Here is an 18,921-nt window from a genome sequence, read left to right as displayed (position 1 = left end):
TAGCTCTGTGAGGCCTACCATTGTAATCCACAAGAACACCTGCTTATTGTTTGAGGAAATTCTAAACTATTCCGTATGGCCAAATAATTTAATCTATAAATAACTTATTTATTTATTAAATTAATCCATAAATCGATAGTCCTGCTCACCAATTAATTGGTAACTCAAGCTCAGTTTTTATCATGGTACTGTACAAATTTTGACATATTGCAAAATCATCAACTATTATGAATCGGTAATGACATACTCCTGGAAGTTTAATATCTTGAACTATTCTCAAATCATCTTTCAAATTTATCCTAACATTACTCATTTATAAAAATAGAAATATCTTATCTTATCTTTAACTATTTTCAAATCATAGTCTTTCAAATTTATCCTGACATTTACTCATTAATAAAAATAGTAAAATAAAGTGAAGATCAAACCGAAGCCATATTAAAACTATTTCCATTATAAAAGTTGAAGCTACTAACTGTATGGTAAATGAAAAGTACCTTTTTCTGTTTCTGATAGATGTGGATTTCCCTCACAATACCTCAATTTCTATAAATTAAAGTTAAAATATGCTCATAAAATACTAAAATCAGGAGCTTTTTGAGAAAAACATATACTAGTTAAATTCAATCCAATAAATCCTCCCTTTCTATTAGATTGTATGTTAATACTAAAAATATTTTTTTATATAATTAGTGGAAGTCTTCAAAATCTTTATATATTTCAAATTTATTTGATACTTTTATTACATTTTTTTACCAGAAAATAAAAATAAAGAAACCGATAAAAATCAATTCCCAATTTTTGTTAGTTAATTCTTAATTTTGAAAAAAATAAGAGACCATTAACTAATCAAAAATAAAAAAACAAATTTTGAATAGAATTATGTATATTGGGATAAAAATTAAATATTAAATAATCTACTTGTGAATATTATGACTTATAAAGAGAGGCCATGCACATGGGATCACCAATGTAAAGTAGCACTAGAAATTTCTAAATTATGTAAAATATTTGTTTCTCGGCTTGTAGGGTGCATTGGCAAGAACTCTCGGATATGTGTCTAATGTTTTTCGACCTTGAATTAACTAAAAAAGATTCACTGTAATCATTGTTGCCATGTGTATAGTCTCCCCTTGTTAGATTTTATGCCAATGCTCATTCAGCCTAAAATGTTTTCTAATATATTCATGTATGATCTAATGGATGAGGTTTTCTGTTAATATATTGTAAGGCAGAGTTCAGAACAGAATATTAGAGGTTGGGATAAGAGAAAATTGTCTAGTCACAAGATTGGGTTATATCACTCCTTGTATATATGTATTGGGTTATATCACTCCTTATAATAAGTTCTCAGATTTGGAATAAAAAAACTTAATTAAATAAAAACAACAAAATTATGTTATAACAAGCAACACCAGTGACCAGAAGGCTTTGAGTGATTACCATAGTTAATTAAGTTATTAAAAGACAAATAAAATAGATTTTATTAAACAATGCATGGTTCTAAATCAACCCAAGTAATTGCACTAATAGGTTTTTACTCAGCATACCATATTATCCAAGGTCTCTCTGGTCCTTATTACCTCAGCAGATTTTTCTTTCTACTAAATACCATAATTTATATAATCTGTCAGCTACAACACCTATGGCCAAGCTATTTCATAATATTAGTTGATGGGATAAATAAAGTCAGTGCACTTCAAAATTTCTTTGAGAACAGACATTTATTTACACTTAAGAGACCTCTTAACAAGATAATTATTTACACTAAAATTAACTTAAGGTCTCATCATACAATATCACAATAAAAAACATGTTACAACATAAATCACAAGTGATACTAAAAGTATTTATGCAGCTGAGGTGCTGATAACAACATACAGACTCATAACTTAATTCAATAAAATTTTCTTTTAAAATAACTAGTTTTATACAAAATATTTGATAAAAACTAGTAACATTTATACAACACATGCGGCTTAAAACAATCTGTAAACACATAAAAAATTTGATAAAATATAACTGAAATATAACATTTAATTTGAGCAACTGACATAACAAATCACTGATCCAGGTTATGACTAGTTAACAATATTTTAAAATTATTGTTCACTAAAGAAAATTTGATAGATATTTCATAAACATTTTCACAATGTCAATAATTAAAATATACCTGATGTTATAAAATATGATTGTGTTTATTTTCTATTGTATCTCATAAACAGTTTAAAAAAATACCGCAATATTTTCAACCATACTGAGATAAGAGAACATAAGAAAAAACAGGAATGTAATACAATCCAGGCAGCATACCTGTATCTTCAAGCAGACCTTGATCTGAAAAATGTGAGACACTTAAACTTATAACTATGATATTGAAATTTATATACTTCTAGATATTTATATATATTAATTTTATGCTACACAGATAATAAATTGCATATAATTGACACACATAATCTTCAGAAAAATGGCCCTTTTTTTTTTTGGTACAGAAAACTACTCTTTTAAAGCCTAGTTGAGATGGGTTTTCACCGGCATTAGCATTGCTTATAGCATGTGTTATTAATATATTGATGGATACTGTTTAAAACAGTCAAAATGAAATGTCATCAACAATGTTATTTCAAACAAAAATTATAAAATTTTACTTTTTTTATACAGAGTCATTGAAAATGCTGATAACATTTTACTATTGACCAGTGGAAACTATAGACATCAAAATGTTATAAGCATTTTTGTTAGAAATAGTAATATTAACAAAATTAGCTATTTACGGGGGTAAACAGTAAGCAGTACATTGTTCATTACAAAAATGAATCAGTCATTTGAGAAATACCTCATTTCACCTCAAGTAAACTTTGATTTATAGTTTTTAAATTAAAAAAACTATAAATTCTCTAAGAAATGGCTAGAACTCATATTCATGTTTCATGTGAGACAGACAAGGCTTGTCCTAACCAGAAAATTTGGATGCAATAAAAAAAACACTCAGACTTGAAAAAAAAATAGATGAACTGTTTCTCAAATGACTGATCAAATTTTATTAAGATTTTGATGTAAACACACCAATTATGCGTCCATGCAAAATTTTCTTGCCTCTTTTTTTCTTTCTTTTTTCCCTTCAAAGAAGGGAGAACCACCACCAGGAAGACTGGTGGAAGCTGGAAACAACCCTCTGCTGGAGATGTAAGAAGATTTGCAGAGAAACATTAAATAACGTACAGTGTTTAATTGCAGTAGTGTTACATGGTCATGTGTAACATCCTACTACTGTAAAAGTCTATATTGCCAAAACCTCTTGGTCCTCAGAGTCAAAATAACCAAGTTTCACAAAATAGTCTGTTTGTGAACATCCTAGCTCAAAAATGAAAATTCTTATGAAACTGAAATTACATATTTAAAGTGGGTATGTCAAGAATGTGACAGCAACTTTTTTGATAAAATCAACCAGAAGTGCCACTTCATAGATTTTTTACATTTACATTTTCTCAAAAACAGCTTTAACAATTTTGATTAAACTCATCATGTCAATGTACAATTAAATGGACTTTGATATCAGCCAGGTCTTATCGTCATTGAAATAGTCTATCAAGGCTTATATGATGAATTCTTTAAAAATCTTCCTCTAAATTATTTTGATTTGATATTTATTATGAGATACACTGATTAAAAGGTTGAAGAGTGAGAGGTATCTTTTTTTTATATATTAACACTTTAATGTCCAGTGAGATTGACATGTTTTTAAATGCAAACTAATCGTTAGTTGCTGGTGACAACACATTGGTGTCATGTGTGTGTGTCATATAATTTATTTTTATATCTCTTGAATGGAGAAGCTATGTTAGAGCCCAATTTTGGTATTATGAATTCAGGTTATTGCCAGCCACGCATGTGGTTTTTATAAAAAAAAAGACCAGTTACATCGTAAAGTTAAAACTAAATCTGACAGACTGCATAATGCTTAGGTTTACAATAAAAATGTGCTATTAAGGCTAAATGTACTGATTTTTATTAAGTTTTTTTTTTCAAGAGATGGCAGCACTTTCGGGGCAAATTTACTTTTCTTCTCATTTGAATACGGAATAATAAATTTCCCATCTGTAAACTGATTTACCATCTAGAACCCCATAGAAGTTACTGAAATTGTTTCATTAATTTTTGTTGTAATTATTTTGGGATTTAAAAAATTTATCTTTGTTATTATTTGTAAATTCAAAAAAGTGAGCTTATAGGCACTTTACCACAAGCAAATAAAACAAGTCTGCGCAAACAGATTCATTTTTGGTTGCATAGGATGATCGTAAAGAGAAAAATACGATTTAGGATTAAAGCCGCGAGATTTGTAATTGCAAGACCAGAGGAAGTGGCAGCTTACTCCCACTTCTCTAGACGTTGATGCTACGAGAGCCGCAAAGTTTGTCTGCTTGATCTATGTATTTCCCCACATTTTTGATATTTTTTATTTTTTCACTAATACCCAAGTGGAATTCCAAAATGAGAATACAGCATTTTTAAAATTAAAATAATTTTAATTTTAATAATAATGTTTTTAATTTTTTTTCTTTAGGTAGATTTTGATTTCCTTGTCAAAATATTTCATTGCTATATTTATCATAATTTACCATTGTAATCACTATATTGTTTTAGTTTATTTTTCTCATATTTAGAGAAATAAAAAAAACAAAATTAGAAATAAGTATTGTATCGGATAATATTTATGAGAAGAAGATAGTTGGAGGTACGGCCAGAAAATAACACAAATAAGTTAAAAAGCTTATTTACTAGTGCCAACGTTTCGGCCAGAATTTATATCCTTCATCAGGGCTAAGAAAAAAAACAAGATAACAACCAGTGAATAAAGGATATATAGAATGATTAAAGTAAATAATTGGACAGAATGAATATAGATAAAAATAATGTAATGAAAGAAGTGGGAAATAAAAGGTATATATAGGTAATTAAATATGTGAGTAAAATAACATAATTAATAAAGTAAAAATGTAAAGTTATATAATGCAAAGAAACTTTGAAATATGAATAATTTAATTTAATAATAATAATTTAAAAATGGAAAGAAAATATTGAACTAATGTAATATGTAAGTCAAAAAAAGAAGCATAAAGAAACAAAATACAAAGTTAGTAAGAGAAAGAAGTAATTAGAAAATAATAATAATACTTTGTATTGTGAGTGTATTGAAAAATAGACGATAAAAGGAGAGCAACAAGTTCAAAAAAATAAGCAAATTTAATAAAAGCAGTGAACATTACTATACATAAGAAACACACTAAAATTTAGTTCTGTCGGGTTCACTAATGTCTAACGACCTCATTAATCTGGGATTTAATATTTCAGGAAGAATTACTTACATGTAACAAAGAAGGAATATGGAAGAAAGCGAACTAATGGATGTCAATGCCCAACAAGTTCAGAGGAAAAGCCTTCGGCAGAGACTGAGAAACACGTTACAGCATCTTTGAATGAGAACGAGTGGGTTATATATTATTATTAATAATAATTATATATCATATTATCGACCATAACATGGTCAATAGAGCATTCCCAATCCTACTTGTTCGGGAGAAGATTTATGGTCCAGACGGACCACAGGCCCCTCCAATGGGTGGGAAAGCTAAAGGAATCGTTGGTGATAATTACAAGGTGGAAAGAACTGTTGATCCAGTACAACATGGACATCACGTACAAACCTGACAAGGAAAACGTAGTAGCAGATTGGCTCTCGCGAGCAATAATGGTATGCGCAGTAGAATATGACCACGGGAAAACGTCTGAAATTGGAAGGTAGTTTTTGAGGGAGTGGACTCCGGAAGAAGGACAGCAATCGGCCTCACCAGAAAACCAGAATGGGGAGGAGCCATCCGCAGAAGAAATTTCAAACGACGAAAGGCCGACGAAAATGGAGGAGCTCGAGGAGATTATCAACAACAAGAGGTACCAGATTATTTGGAAGACAAAAACCACGGGGTTGCTGAAGATGAAACATAGCAAGTATGGCAGCAGTATCATTTCGACTATCTGGTCACAACCGCCTGTCAAAGAGGATCAAATCTGTAGAGACTAAAAGAAGCATCCAACGCCGGTAAGATTATCATTTATATGTTGGAAATGCGACAGTATGATAAAAGAACTAACTATGAAGAATGGAAAAAATTGGCATAGATCGATCGTTTATTCGATCCAAATTGATGGTATGCCCCCTGCGAGATCCAGAACATCAAAAGGAAGTGTTCGCGTATCACTAAGGAAAAACTAATTATCATGGGCTGAACGAGACTTTACAAGCATTGCGGCGTAAATATTTCTGGTGGGGCAGAAAATCCACAATCCAGGAGATTCTTGGGAAATGCGAGGTGTGCCTCAGTACAAAGTATGATCGGCACCAACCCCGTGTAGCTCAAGAAGAGACCTCTACCGCGAACACACCGCTACGCGACTTACAGGTGAATTCTTTCACCTGGAAAGGCTATATGTGAGTCATAGTCATCGATGTATTCAGTAAGCTGACTATGGCACGTACAGGACAAATCAGCGGAGGCGGTTTTACGAGCTCTTCGGACATGGTTCCAATTATATGGTGTGCCCGACAGAATTTCTTCCGACAGTATGAGAGAATTTGACAATAAAAGCATCAGAGAGGAATTGAGAATATTGGAAGTGGTTTGGCACCTCAACATCCAAAAAGCCGCCGAGGGATAGAGCGACTCCAATGCACTTTGAGTGATGAGGGTACCAGCTAGAAAGGGGACAGGAAGCTAATGACGCCATGGAACGGGCAGACGCAGCACACAACCACTCCATACACAATGCCACGGGGTTTACCCTATTCAAAATTTTTTTTGGGACACGGGTGCGTCGACGGACTGCAGTGGTACCTTACCAGGAGAGGATGAAATGGCCGGTAATGTTTTGGCCTTGCATAAGTCAGGATCAGGATTCTCAAGGAAAAAAGTAGAAGAGTGGTACAGCATAACTTCTGCTCTCTATACCTGCAATATCAGAGGCATCAGTGCAAATTTCTGTGGTGAACAAAGGTATATTCGGGGAACCAATTCTCAATCTTTCTCAGAAAACCCACTGGTAGCAGTTCCACCAATTACAAATCAGTTTCCACCTCTACTGTAAATCACCATGCCACAAGCACATCCCAATGCTCTGGAGTGAAAATTGGGACGCCAATGGCACAAGATCTCAGGTACAATATCAAACAATGCAGAGAGCCGGTACTTGCTTTTCCAGATTTCACTCGGCAATCCACAATAACAATAGATGCCAGTGAGTACCCGCTAGGAGCGATGTTGTCTCAGGAGGGCGAAAGGGGAGAGCGTCCAGTGGCATACGCCAGCAGGTGCCTTATGAAGACGGAAATTAGATACAGCACAATGGAGCGAGTATTCCTTGGAATAGGATGGGCTGTCGATCACTTTTGACCATATGTGTTTAGTAAAAGTTTTAAGTTACATACTGACCACAAACCACTCTAGTGGGTGAGAAAACTGAAGGAAGCGTCAGCCAGAATTACAGGTTGTAAGGTGTTCCTAGCCAAATATAACATGGATACACTATATAAATCAGGTAAAAAACAGTGGTTGGTTGTCTAGATCACCGTGGAACAAGAAAATGGACGCCAAGAGAGAAAGAACAAGGGTGACCATGATTGACCTCTTGCAGCAATGGTACACCAGGTGCGGGACTGGTTTTCGGAGGTAGTTTTGGAACGGCCGCATCTCGTTGGATGGAGGAAGAGAATTTGACAACTCCTTGATCTGAAAGGAAATGAAGGATATCGATGTGATGTTGCACCTTAACACACCAAGAATGATAAAGGTCGAACTCCCTGATTCTCTGGAATTCGTCTGAGGCACTCTTTTTGCGTACTTCTCCCAATGGACTGTTATAGAGCGAAGTGCTGGCCCAACTCCACAATTATCACTTGCTTCCTTAAACTTTCTATTTCTTCCCTAATGTGTTTACGAAGTGCCTGAGGATATCACCTCTCCTTCACGTGCTTTACCCTATCCTGCTTCAATGTGATTTTGTGCACCATTTTTCCTGTAGATCTCGGTACTTACCCTTTTTTACAAAAAATATCATCATATTACTTCAATATTGCCTCTTTCCAACTCTCCCTCTAGTTAATCACGCCCATTCTCACTTACAGTCATACATGAGCTTCTGACAGCTGTACCTCTTCACTCCAATTCTAATATTCCATTGTACTCCACTATTTTTTATTTTCACTACCACCTTTTCCAAAATATCTCGTAGTCAATGATTATCAGTGATAATCAATGATTATCTGGTTGTCTTGGGGCATTTTCCTCATTACATGGACTGTTACCTTTCCTCCCTTAGCCCCCCAGTTATCCAATTCCATTTCTGTTTTCCCTTTAATGCTGCAAGGCCTAACCAGAGTGATCAACTTATAGTTACATACTCAGACCTGTAGTTCCCTATTTCCACCACTCATCTCTCTAGGGCCTCTCGGCAGACAAATGTGCTTCCCAGAGTCAATCAGACAGCTTACTCCTCTCTTCGCTCGTATAATAGGCAAACTGCCGTGCTCCTCTCACATGGTGGTTCTCCAACGTGTTGTCACCCCTCTGTGAGTACACTCCTCAAAACTCTCCTCGATTCTACCTGTTTTTTCGCTTCTCCAAGTCCACCTCTTGCCTTGACCAAAGGAGATACCTACCGCAGATGCACTGCTCAATGATCTACAGGTCGACACCTTCAATAGGAAAGGATATAAAAGGAAACAAATATGGATAACCATATTTGATCTCTTCAGTAACGCAGCAATGGCGCATCAGGTGCTTGGACAAGTAGTCAGAAGCAGTGTTTCCGATTTCCGATTGTGATTTTGATTCTATGGAGCTCCACTATGGGGCGCATCTCATCAGATTCAGGCAGAGAATTCGACAATTCCATGTTTCGAACATAAATGAAGGACCTTGACGTAACATGGCTTCTCAACGCACCAGGGCACCCCAAGAGTAGAGGAGTGGCTTCATGACATGTTATATATATTATATTATATAGGCTTCATGGATACTTAAGTTATATATATATACATAGGAGTAGACGAGAGCGAAATGCAAAAAAAAAAATTTTTTTGAAAGTACAAATCAGACAATAGTTGTGGATAATTATAAAAAAATTATAACATCCAATAAAAAATATTAAAAAAGTAAAAGCAAACAATAGGCTAAAATCTCACGATTCAGGAAATATTAATAGTAATTATTAATACTAATTAGATCGTACCTAAGAGAAAAAAAATTAATGTAAATTATTTTCAATATTAGTGTAGAAATAAATAATAACAGAATACCAATACAAATTTACTGTGACTATTCTCAAATTTAGGTATTGCTATGAGAAAGTTAGTTTTAGCAGCCTTGAGTTGCCGTATCGTTCCAGCCGGTAACCACCTCAAACGGTTCCCTTCCATTTGTAAACAAAAACATATTTTTCTCTTTACAATCGCTGTATAAATGCCATAATTTCACGGAATGTCTCATTGGTTTCAGTGAACGGTTCTGCAAGTGCCTATAAGGCCACATTTTTAAAAATTTATCGTTAACTCATATTTTTGCATCTTATTTTCCTTATTATTGGATTGGTGCTTTTTTAACCTAATTTCAGTAACTTCTATTTTCGAAAAACACAAAATGCACTTTACAGATCCGAAATCGGACCATCCGTTCAGGAGTAAATAGAAAAGTAAATTCTGGTGCGTCCCGGGAAGCGGTACATTTAGCCTTAAATAAATGATATCCCTTGAGTTAGTAATTAGGCATAATTTTATAGTAATAAAGCAAAATATTTGAATTTAATAAAGTAATAATTAGACATAAATATATAACTCTTCTTACATGATCTGCTTCAGGATGAATAAATAGGCACTGGGTGTCCCTCAGAATTCACAACATATTTATCTATATCCAACAATTTACGATTATTTGAAAAGAGAAGAAATAAATATTTTAAAGTTTCACTCAAAAAGAAAGTCTCCATCATGTCTTTCGGTTTTGTGTCTTTAGGGTCATTGACATTTCCAATTGATGTATAGCCATCTGGTACTTTTGTATACTTCTCAAATGCCTGAAAAATAAAATTTCAATCATGCAAGCAAGTACATTAGATGTTTTGAAAAACAAAAAACTTAAAACCACGAATAATGGTCTTTCTACTTGTTTATAACATAAACAGAAGTAGTACAACAATGTTAATCAGCCTTCTTATGTTAATCAACTTTATGAAATATAAAAATAATGAATTTTTTATCTACCTGGAAAATCTGCCATCCCCAGTCTTGATATGTAGTATTTCCAGTAATTTGATAAATATACCATAAACTTTCAACGAACTCAGGCCTCAATAAATTGTGTGCATCACTATTTTTCACATACATCTCCCCTCTACCATCATCCTAGAAAGTACAAATCATTAGTTTAACAAATCAAAATATGTCTGGCACGGTTCAAGAAATTAATCATCACATAATGGATTTATGGATGTAATCCTTTAAGAACATCTAAAAAAATCAAAGAAAATTTAGATAACATTTTTGAACACTTAGGTCTCACAGAAAGAGAAAAAAATATACCATTAGAACAAAAATCAGTTTTGGGAATGAGTATCAGTACTAAAGAATCAATAGAGTAAATAATAGAAAGATAAATCATAAGTGCAGATACAGGATATGGTAGGAAATAGAAATGATAATCATAGTAGCCTAAAATAAGTCAAAACAGTTCATCAACAGGAGCAAAGTAACTTAGTTTCACTTAATGCCCAAAAGCCCAAAGGTATTTTCATAATATCACACGACTAGAAAATGATTCATCTACTATGAATATATGCTAGTTTAAAGGATTATTAAATTGTCCAATTATATAAAATAAATAAAATCTTTATCTGAACAATATTAGTGAGGATGCAACAAGCACTTTATTGACTTGGTTTAAGCAAATAAAGTAGAAAGGAAAGTCATATTAATGGACATACTAAATATTTTTTGGAGAATAATGTACTTTCTTAGATAGTATTTTATGTTTTACCAAGACTAAACAACAAGTACATTAAACATCCTTAAAAACTGGATATAGTGCATGCACCACCAGAAGATTATTTTATCCAAAAACAAAACTAAAAAAACTTAAAATATAATTTTTCATTCATAATTAACATTTTGATGAAAATACCACCGCATGAAAATATTATAAATAGATTAATGATTTATTATATTAATTGTTTGAGAGTAAATTTGGGTCAAGTGTGTTTGTGTTAATAATATTATAAATAGTTTTTTTTTAAAGAAAAATAAATTTGAACAATAATGGAGTTGTTTACATTCAATTTTTCCCAGGTTATAGGTCTTTAAATAAATTATTTTTAAAAAAAATCACTATTTTATGAAATTTTAAAGCTATAACTGGTCACAATTACTTGGGTGCACATCTTCACAGAATTAATTAATTCCTAATTGAGAATTAATTAGGAGTAAGAGATAATCCTCAGTGCTCGTTTTGCTTCGAGGTAGACATGACACCTATATGACTGCCCTCGCCTCGAAGATATAAGGAGGGGTGGGTACAGTGACAATCAGATTAAGGGGTCGAAGTTTGTGACGCTTTATTAGGCTGCCAGAACCCTTATAGCAGAAGACCCATGACCCCGTGGCGTAGAGAAAAAAAATGAATTTATTTTGATAAATATGTAAACTGCTATCCCTCCAAAGATAATCATTATTAATTACTTTATGATGCATTTAACTAAAGGAGATTCTGGTGCTGCACTTTTGCCTGTCATAATTAGGTTGAATGAGGTTGTCTTCCAGTCCCATTCCTAAGGGTTTTCCTCCATTCCCAACCAAGACTGCAACTGGTAGATGAAACCTATGAGAATGAAACTTAGAATCAGTGGTTGAAGTCAGCTTTGAGAAATCAGATAGAATTTCAACACCCGGTGCCCCATTTACAGAGCCCTTGAAACATAACAACACATTGTAATGGAATGCACTTCCATGGAAGAACACTGAGCCAGGTTGTTGAGAAAGAACAGGATCTTTGCCCTTGCCGAGTTGAACTTCCACCATTTGATGGAAGAAGAGAATTATCCCTTCTTTATTGAGTTCATCTAAGAGTGGAAGGTGGTATGCACCATGCATTTGACATTGGGAAAGGTTTAACCACTAGATATCATTGAGTAATCAGAAGAAGAGGAAGCTGACCTAGACTGATACCAGGAGGGCTGGACCTACCAAAAGGATACGGACAGACAATATGCAGCCTCATCAGTAAGGCACTTAACCAAGCGCTACGCTGCACCATAGTTAAAATTGTTTGTAATGGCCCATATAAATTGAATAATTTCTCCCCCCCCTTACAATGTTACACAAGCCCAGCGCACTACCTTACAGCTGCCGTACTCAGTATGCCAGAAATTTCGAGGAAGAGAAGGAAGCTTCAAGTCATTAAATTTATTTTTGTTGATTGCTTTAAAAAAAAAAATGATATTAAATCTTATAAGGATTTTCTTTTTGCAATTAACACAGCTTAGCCAATTAGTCTTTTGATAGAAAGTTGTAAAGTAAATAGTAAGTTGTAGTATCCGAGTTCAAAAAGAGACTTGCTTCATCTTGAAGCGATAAACAAATTTAACAATTTGCCTAACAAAATTGCTTGAAAATAGTAGTAACAAAAGCAGATTAACATTAAAGAAGAAACAGGCAGATAATTTTTTCTCTCGATAAACCGTACAAACTGGAATTAATATAGCATCTCAAAATTTGGCAGTAGCAGAAGATATTGGTGTTATATTACATATAGAAATGATTGACCATATTTTTCAATTTTATATTGGTTTTATAGTTTTATTGACAGAATTTATTTATGAAACCAGAAAAAGGTAAGATATCCACAAATGTCTATTCTGACAAGAGCCTCAAACCACCATTTAAAAAAGATTGTTACAGTAATAAAAGAATGTAAGAGTAGACAATAAAATCAAGTATTGATTTCTAATTCATACTAAAAATAACTCTTTATTTAGTACTAAAAATATAGTTAATACTTGGAGACTGAAATATGTTATCTCTGGAGCAAGGAATGTGGGCCTGTCAGCATAGGTGTAATAACAAGTCTGAAGAAGATCAAGGGCTAACTTCATATGAGATTCAGGCAGTCCATGGTGATATCCTAACGCTAATGTACCAGGCAGGTAACATACCAGGTGGTCCTAAAATCATAATTAAATAATATCAAACAATTGACATTAATTGGCTTTGTAAGAAAGTATTTGGTAAATGAAAGTTTTAGAAAAAAAAAAATATATGTTATGATTAACTTTTATTATATTCCTCCTTATGTATATAGGAATAAAACAAATTTAATTTATTCTAATTAAATTTAATTATGTAACAGATCTCTTACACTAAGACTATAATTAAATTTATATCATAATACAGTAAGCATTCAAGTGACCTAATTATTTTTATATCTCAGAACAGTTTAAAAAGGAATGCCAATTAGAGGCACAGCATTAATAATGACCTACCATTTTACTACAAAAATTGTCTTCATTTACATTATTTTTGTATTGTGACCATTGATGTATTAAAATAGTCTTATTAGAACAACTTTACAGTCTAGGTCAACAGCTATCTGCTTTTATTCTCGTATTAATGAAAAACCATTTTTAAAAATAAAGAAGAAAATTATTGCATGGCACTAGACCAGAAATGTATTAGCAGCATAGTAATGAAAAATTTAATTCTAATTTATAATTTATGTTGTGAAACTTATAAGTATAAAGCCATATATATTTTTTATGACCGTAGAACATGTACACCATCTGGCTATTGCAAGATTCAAGTTGTACATAGAACTTAATCCCGAGTACTCCTTAAAATAAACTGGACTAAATCTAAGAATATAATATGATGCTCTCTTTTAAGAACTTTTTGGTATTCTAACACGGCTAGGGCTGTGGGAATACTGATTTAAACGAAATTTTTTAGTGATACTAGATCAAACTATATTCTGAGTGTCCCAAAAAACTATAACAAAATAGAGCTCAAAAAATATTTTACCAAGCAGAATTGGAAAAAATTATATTTGGGAGACAGCTATAATAGGTAAACATCAAAAGAATTTGGGCACAATTAAGTATCAAATTAAGTTAGGTAAAATATTTTTTGATTTTCCAAAATTTCTATGAAAAGTTGTATTTAAAGGTTTTTAGGACTCTAAAACGTTTTTTGGTATTTTTTTTTTTATAAATTATAACTTATTTATGCAATTAACAATATTTTTTTGCTTCACAAAAAAAAAAAAAAAAAAAAAAAATCAATTCATGTTCAATAACCATAACCATATATAATAACTATATAGAACAAATGTAATAAATTATAACATCAAAAATTGTTTTATTATTTTTCTCAACTCCTAGGCAAGAATCCTTAGACATGTATCTAATATTTTTCAACCTAGTATCCCCAAAAATATCTCATTAAAATTGGTGATCCCACATCTTTAGCTTTCCCTCATAAGGTACATCAGAAACCTTGAGCCAACATAATACATAAGCAAGTTCCCTTTTCGAAATATAAGATAATTCATAATATCATGAAAGTATCTGATACTGAGGTAGATATAAGTCTTTATGGGATAAATGCCAAAGTTAGTAGATAACTATATCAAGGTCTTAATTTTTCTCGAACAATGCTTAAGAGAAAATAGAAAAAAAAAGTTTAAGATGAATGCTTATACTGTGTAAGTAGTTATCAAACACGAAAAGATAAAAATATAAATAAAATGGTTACCATTTTTGGTACATAGTCCTTCGATCCACCCTTCAATTCTCCAATGAACAGAAGTTTTCTCTTAGATGTTCTATTCACAAGATGTTTTTCTACTCCCTTAATAGCTTCAACATAATCATCATGTAAACTAGAACATTCAAAGAAATTTAGTAAATAACACCTTTAGTCAGTAAGGATAAAAACAAAATCAAAATTAATATAATTGAGGTGAAAAATAAACTTCCTTTAGAATATTATCAATATTCTATATTTGTACAACTTTCGTTTACAATATTCCTACAGTTGTAACAATTAATTTAACAATCATCAACAATTTTTAAATATATACATAAATAATTGTTGATAATTGTTAAATTAGTTGTTACAATTGTAAGAATATTGTACTTGAATATGGAGAAACCCAAAATGTAGTACAAACAAAAACAGAATATTGATAATATCCTAAATGAAGTTTATTTTTCACCTCAATATCTTAATAGAAAGAACAAACAACTTCCTAGGAAATAAAATCTAGAATAAAATTTATTTTCATTAATAAATTTAATTTACAGAACTTGATATATTAAAACAATTTGCATACTAATGGTGAATGTATCAAAATCAAACCAATATGCAATCACGTCATGAGATATTTCTCTCTTCATCAAAGTCATCCTCCAAGCTTTCTATCGATTGTTTAAGCATGTATCCTATGATAAAAATGTCTGAGACAGCAACACAAAATGAAATTCCTTATAAAACTCGAAATCTAACTAAGAAACTTATGCTTAGTGGAAAGAAGAAAGAAAGAGCTAAATTGTAGTGATATTTTATGTCTATGGCAAAATAAAATTTCATAATTTTAAATCAAGAATCATTTACGTACAATTTATAAATTATTTCTTGAAATTAAAGGTTATTAGATGTATTAATTAGCATTTTAATGCATTGTATTGATCAATAACATTTATTTGATCAATTGTAAGTAATATAAAAATTAATCTGTACCGCTGCAACCTGTGAAGGGTCAGGGTCGCAGTACTAAGTAGGGAAGTACTGTTACTAGACCAATGGTGCAAAGAGGTGGTTTGGTTAGAATTGTCCTCGACCATCATATTTTCCCAATTAAGGTATACCCACTTTATGAGGTTGGGTGATTTAAAGATTTTAAAGACTTAGAAACTAATTAACAATTATTTTTTAATGTGAATATAAAGTGATAAGAAAAAAAGAAAAAAAAATAATTTTTTTTTAAAGAATTAAGCAGATGGTGTTCTGGATGGCAGAAGATGTTAAGAGTCTTGTCTGATATCTCGAAGTGAGATCATGTATTTTGGTTCTGATCAAAAAATTATTTATTAAAAGACGAATTATTATAATTATCAAAAGTTGAATTTAATGACTTTACAAATCTAAGTGAACTATAAAATGGTTTATTAAGTTATGATTAATGATCATAATCTAGTAAAAATAATAATTTATAAACTAAAGTATTTTGAGAAAAATCAAGTGAAATAGTGAAGTGGAAGGAAATTTATTAAGAATGCTCAAGAAGGAAACCAACTCAACGGATAAAAACTTCAAATGGAGTATCTACAAACAAATATTTAATGATATTTATAAAAAAAAAAATGATATTTTATAATTTTAACGTTTATATTAGTATTATGCTTTACTATTTAAAATTTAAGAAATTTCTATGTTATCAGAGATTGCATTTCTAAACTAAGTATGTTTTTCTCTATATTTCAAATATTCCTGGAATCGAATAGTAATCAAGCTAAAATTTAAAAATTACAAATGTTTAAGAGTATGAAATTTAATAATTTGATTAATGTTTTAATAACTAGTAATTAATATAATTTTTAGTCAGTTTTAATTTTATTATTTTTATGTGAGTGTTTACAAAATTTAAAAAAATTGTAGACAGATGCATTTTTGTTATAACTATTTAAATAAACCTAATATTAGTATAATTGAAATATATTGTAGATTGATCTAATAAATCGATTCTTTATGAATTCATTAAATCAATATACATAAAATACAGTCAAAAATATACATAAAAAAAAAGATTATGATTACAAATACAAACATACATTGAAAGTAAATAACATGACAAAATGTAATCATCCAACCAGGATTTGAGAAGTACGAACAAGAACAAGAAGTGGTTATATATAGACAACCCAAGTCCAGTATTTATTTATTTATTTATATAAAACAGCCTTAAACATTCAGGTTTGCTTACATGTAAGTAATGATTTCCCTTTAAGTGAGAAGTTATTACTCGTATTTACTCATAACAAATTCTGGTGAAAATAACTGTAGCCTGTAGTCAGCCATCAACAAGTTCCCTTTGAAAGATCATTTAGAGTGGTTTTGGAAAAAAGTCAAAAATTACTGGATAAATATGGATGGATTTTTTTGTGTAAAATTAAGTTGGCTTCAATATCAATCAGATCTTATTCTGATTGAAATAATCTATGTGGGCTTGAATGCAAAAAAAAATAAACTCCCTCTGAAGTATTTTTAATTTTGTTTATTTGAAATAATTAATCACTTCTTATTGTATTTTATAATAAAAAATTCATAAATATCAACTATGAACTAAGAATTTTATCATTAATGAAAGGAGAAATTAAGAATTGACCATAGTCGTAACAACGATGGAGACACAAACAACAGTAATAACAGTTTTTTATTTAACCAATAAATAAAAATATAGTCAAAACAGGTATTGCCTTGTATAATAAAGACGTTACTGTTGAGAAATGAGTAAGGATTAATTTCAACTCAATGTAGGGTGGCAAGTTAAAATTGTGTGACACATATAATTCACCAGATATTTTGTAATAATAATTATATATTTATTTTTCTTGTTATATCCCAATTTATGAAATAAAAATTATCATTTTGTTATAATGATAAATATAATGCAATTTTTTTTTCTTTCCACCCTTCTGATAGATATTTAGAACCATCATCCAGAAGATAAAACAAAAATTAGAAAAATTACTTACTATTTAATAGTCTTCCCAGTCTGGATCCACTGCTTTACAAGATACTCATAATAAGAATCACCTCTAGCGCCAAGTTTGATATCTGAATAACTTTGGAACAGGCCATTTTTAGGATTAATGAAAATAGGAACCAAGCCATCTAGTTTTTGTAAAGTGTGAACATGTTTTGACACTTTACTTGCTGCTTCCTGTAATAAAAAATTTACAATTAAAAAATGTTTACACTTTTCATTAACATAAAAATAAGTATGAGACTTTTGTGTTGGAAGGAAAATTTTATCATTTCAGGATAAGGAAATAGAATTTGATTGAAGGAAAGCTCTCTTAATTAAATGAATTTTTTAAAAATTTAATTAGACAATTTAAACTATTTTATATTAATTGAGAAGGGAAAATATTTCTCTTTTTATTTAATTTATGTCAATTTACTCTACTGTGCCTGAAGAAGTTTCACCATATATCACATATCAAAAGAGCTACAATAAAGATTTACAGGTTTCAGGCAATTCATGGAGTTCCTTTTTAGAAAAGCCAAGATTGGTAAGATAGATCAGCAAAGAATGATTTCAAGTAAGAGTAGATTTTTCAGATTAATAATTTAATTTTTGTCTTTTAATTGTATTCCAGCTAAAATTAGATCTATCAGTTGGCTGTCAACAGCTATAACTGCGAAGGCATAAGTGGTTATAATTGAAAGTAATGTACATTCTGAATGTCCGTCATATTAGCAGAAGACACTTTATAAATCTGTCTTTAGGAAGAGTGTTCATAACTAGATTAAGGGAACTAGCATCTTGCAAACCTATACTGTAGAGATTGAGTTGGGATGTAATGGAAATCATTAGAGAAACTAAGGTTATTGTTCCTCCACCTATATGGACACTTCTTTAAATGAAAGAATCTGACAGCAGAAACAACAGTATTCCAGTAAACATAACAGGAAAACTGCTCCTGTTAAAACATAGTGCACAGGGTGTCAACAAAAACCACTTTATGGAATGTTCTGTCTTTTTAGATCATTTTTGGTAAAATTCTAGGTCATCAAAATTCTTACAATACAATAAATAT

The 18,921-nt window shown here is 31.1% G+C and overlaps 1 protein-coding gene across 1 annotated transcript in view; it reads right to left on the bottom strand.

The window, feature by feature from the left end:
- Positions 1-2,177: 2,177 nt before the first annotated feature.
- The window catches only part of alpha-Man-Ib (alpha-Mannosidase class I b), a 23,965-nt gene continuing 7,221 nt past the window's right edge, over positions 2,178-18,921 (bottom strand). The window contains exons 6-11 of the mRNA XM_014426616.2: positions 17,854-18,041; positions 14,852-14,978; positions 13,102-13,266; positions 10,316-10,456; positions 9,900-10,128; positions 2,178-2,337 (exon numbers count right to left, since the gene is read on the bottom strand). Coding sequence (XP_014282102.1) covers positions 9,910-10,128; positions 10,316-10,456; positions 13,102-13,266; positions 14,852-14,978; positions 17,854-18,041 — 840 coding nt within the window. The 3' untranslated portion in view covers positions 2,178-2,337; positions 9,900-9,909. The remainder of the gene's footprint in view (positions 2,338-9,899; positions 10,129-10,315; positions 10,457-13,101; positions 13,267-14,851; positions 14,979-17,853; positions 18,042-18,921) is intronic.

This window comes from Halyomorpha halys, unplaced genomic scaffold (assembly GCF_000696795.3).
Source record: "Halyomorpha halys isolate HHAL.00 unplaced genomic scaffold, Hhal_1.1 Scaffold587.1, whole genome shotgun sequence".
In the NCBI taxonomy this organism is placed as follows: domain Eukaryota; kingdom Metazoa; phylum Arthropoda; class Insecta; order Hemiptera; family Pentatomidae; genus Halyomorpha; species Halyomorpha halys.
Note: the sequence above shows the minus strand (reverse complement) of the source record. Positions and strands in the feature narration are given on the sequence as shown.